Source organism: Megalobrama amblycephala, linkage group LG12 (assembly GCF_018812025.1).
Source record: "Megalobrama amblycephala isolate DHTTF-2021 linkage group LG12, ASM1881202v1, whole genome shotgun sequence".
NCBI classification, from domain to species: domain Eukaryota; kingdom Metazoa; phylum Chordata; class Actinopteri; order Cypriniformes; family Xenocyprididae; genus Megalobrama; species Megalobrama amblycephala.
Window position 1 is genome coordinate 1,580,001 of NC_063055.1, and position 2,837 is coordinate 1,582,837.

General features: G+C 44.0%; 1 protein-coding gene across 1 annotated transcript in view; it reads left to right on the top strand.

Moving 5' to 3' along the window:
* LOC125279894 (rasGAP-activating-like protein 1) overlaps window positions 1-876 on the top strand; it is a 31,731-nt gene extending 30,855 nt beyond the window's left edge. Inside the window, exons 20-21 of the mRNA XM_048210017.1 lie at window positions 241-320; window positions 415-876. Coding sequence (XP_048065974.1) covers window positions 241-320; window positions 415-563 — 229 coding nt within the window. The 3' untranslated portion in view covers window positions 564-876. The remainder of the gene's footprint in view (window positions 1-240; window positions 321-414) is intronic.
* Window positions 877-2,837: the final 1,961 nt, after the last annotated feature.

Sequence of the window (2,837 nt, forward strand, 5' to 3'; positions counted from 1 at the left end):
TAAATTAGGTTTCATTTTTACTGTGCAATATATAATTTTATTTTATTTTTGTTATTTATACTTTATTAAATATGATTTTGACATGTTTTGGAGCTTGTTACAGTAATTAATATGAATTCAATCACCATAATCATCAAAAAAGATCCCATATTAATTAATAACTGCAGTAACTTTTAGTATTGTATAGTTACCATGGTAAATCATTGTGCTCTGTTGATTCTGCTGATGTTCGGGACACAGGAAGCAGTACCTGGAGACACAGGAAATGGAGACGGCTGAACAGGAAGAGACGCCGCTGAAAGCCAGTCAGCCTTCATCAGGTCAGACACACACACACACACACACACACACACACACACTCTGAGGGCCAAACAAACGCAGTGTAAATGTTAAATCATTTCCTGTGTGTGTCAGTGTCAGCGCAGGGCCGATCTGAGCGCGCTCGGGCCGTGGCCGCCCGTCTGCTGGACGTGGTTCTGGATTTGGAACGAGCGCATTCGACCTTCCAGAGCCGAGAGCGAGACGAGAGCGGAGCGTTCATCCTGACCTCACAGAGAACATGATGAACGAGGATCTGAACTCCAGCAGGAACTGAACCTTCTGATTATGCAACGCTTCTGACAAACTCCAGTTACTGATGAATGTCTGTGGAAACATTTTTATGTATTTGAACTTTCAAGTGTTTTTAATCTCGCTGAATTTTTACTCAAACGTTCGACTGTAGCTTCTGAAATCAGTCTGCATGGCATTACACTTATTAACACACACACACACACTCAAACACACACTCACTCTCACACACACACATACACTCTCTCACACAGACACAACATAAACACAATCACACTCACTCACACACACACACACACAACACTAACACACACTTGTACACACTCTTTCACAGACGCACTCACACACACAAAACACACACACATACACTCACTTACACACACACACCAACAAACAAACACACACACTCTCACACAGACGCAACACAAACGCACTCACAAAACACACACACATGCACTGACAAACACTCACTAACACAACACACACTCACTCACGCATACATACATACACACACACACACACACTCACGCACGCACAAACAACAAACACACAAACTCACAGACATACACTCACTTACACACACACACACCAACAAACAAACACACACACTCTCACACAGACGCAACACAAACGCACAAAACACACACACATGCACTGACAAACACTCACTAACACAACACACACTCACTCACGCATACATACACACACACACACACTCACACACTCACACACACACACACACACTCACGCACGCACAAACAACAAACACACAAACTCACAGACATACACTCACTTACACACACACACACCAACAAACAAACACACACTCACACAAACACACACTCACACACACAAAACACACACACATACACTCACAAACACACACTCACTTACACACACACACACACACACCAACAAACACACTCTCACACAGACACAACACACTCACACACACATACACTGACAAACACTCACTAACACAACACACACTCACGCACGCACAAAACACACACACACACATACACTCACAAACACACAAACTCACAGACACACACTCACTCACTTACACACACACACCAACAAACAAACACACTCTCACACACAAACACACACTCGCACACACACTCTTTCACACAGACGAACACACACACAAAACACACCGACAAACACAAACACACACACTCACTCACTCACAAACACAGACACTCATACACACACACTCGTGCACACACTCTCACACAAAACAAACACTCTCTCACACACACACACAAACACACATTCACTCACACACACACACAAATTCACAAACACTCTCACACACATTCACAGACACACAAACACACAACACACTCACACAGACACACACTCACAAACACTCGCACACACACTCACACAACACACGCTCTCACACTCGCACACATTCACAGACACACACACGCACTCACACACACACACTCACACACACACACACAGACGAACACTCTCACACAATACAAACACACACTCGCACACACTCTTTCACAGACACACTCACACACACACATACACTCACTTACACACATACACCAACAAACACACACACTCTCACACAGACACAACACAAATGCACTCACACACACACAAAACACACACACATTCACTGACAAACACTAACACAACACACACTCATGCATGCACAAACACACACACTCACGCACGCACAAACAAACACACAAACTCACAGACATATACTCACTTACACACACACACACCAACAAACAAACACACACTCGCACACACTCTTTCACACAGATGCACTCACACACACAAAACACACACACATACGCTCACAAACTCAGACACACACTCACTTACACACACACACTCACACACACCAACAAACAAACACACTCTCTCACACAGACGCAACACAAACACACTCACACACAAAACACACACACATACACTGACAAACACTCACTAACACAACACACACTCACGCACGCACAAAACACACACACATACACTCACAAACACACAAACTCACAGACACACACTCACTTACACACACACACCAACAAACAAACACACTCTCACACATAAACACACACTCGCACACACACTCTTTCACACAGACGCACACACACACACACACACACACACACAAAACACACCGACAAACACAAACACACACACTCACTCACTCACAAACACACACTAATTCACAAACACACTCACAAACAAACACTCGCACACACACTCACACAACACGCTCTCACACTCGCACA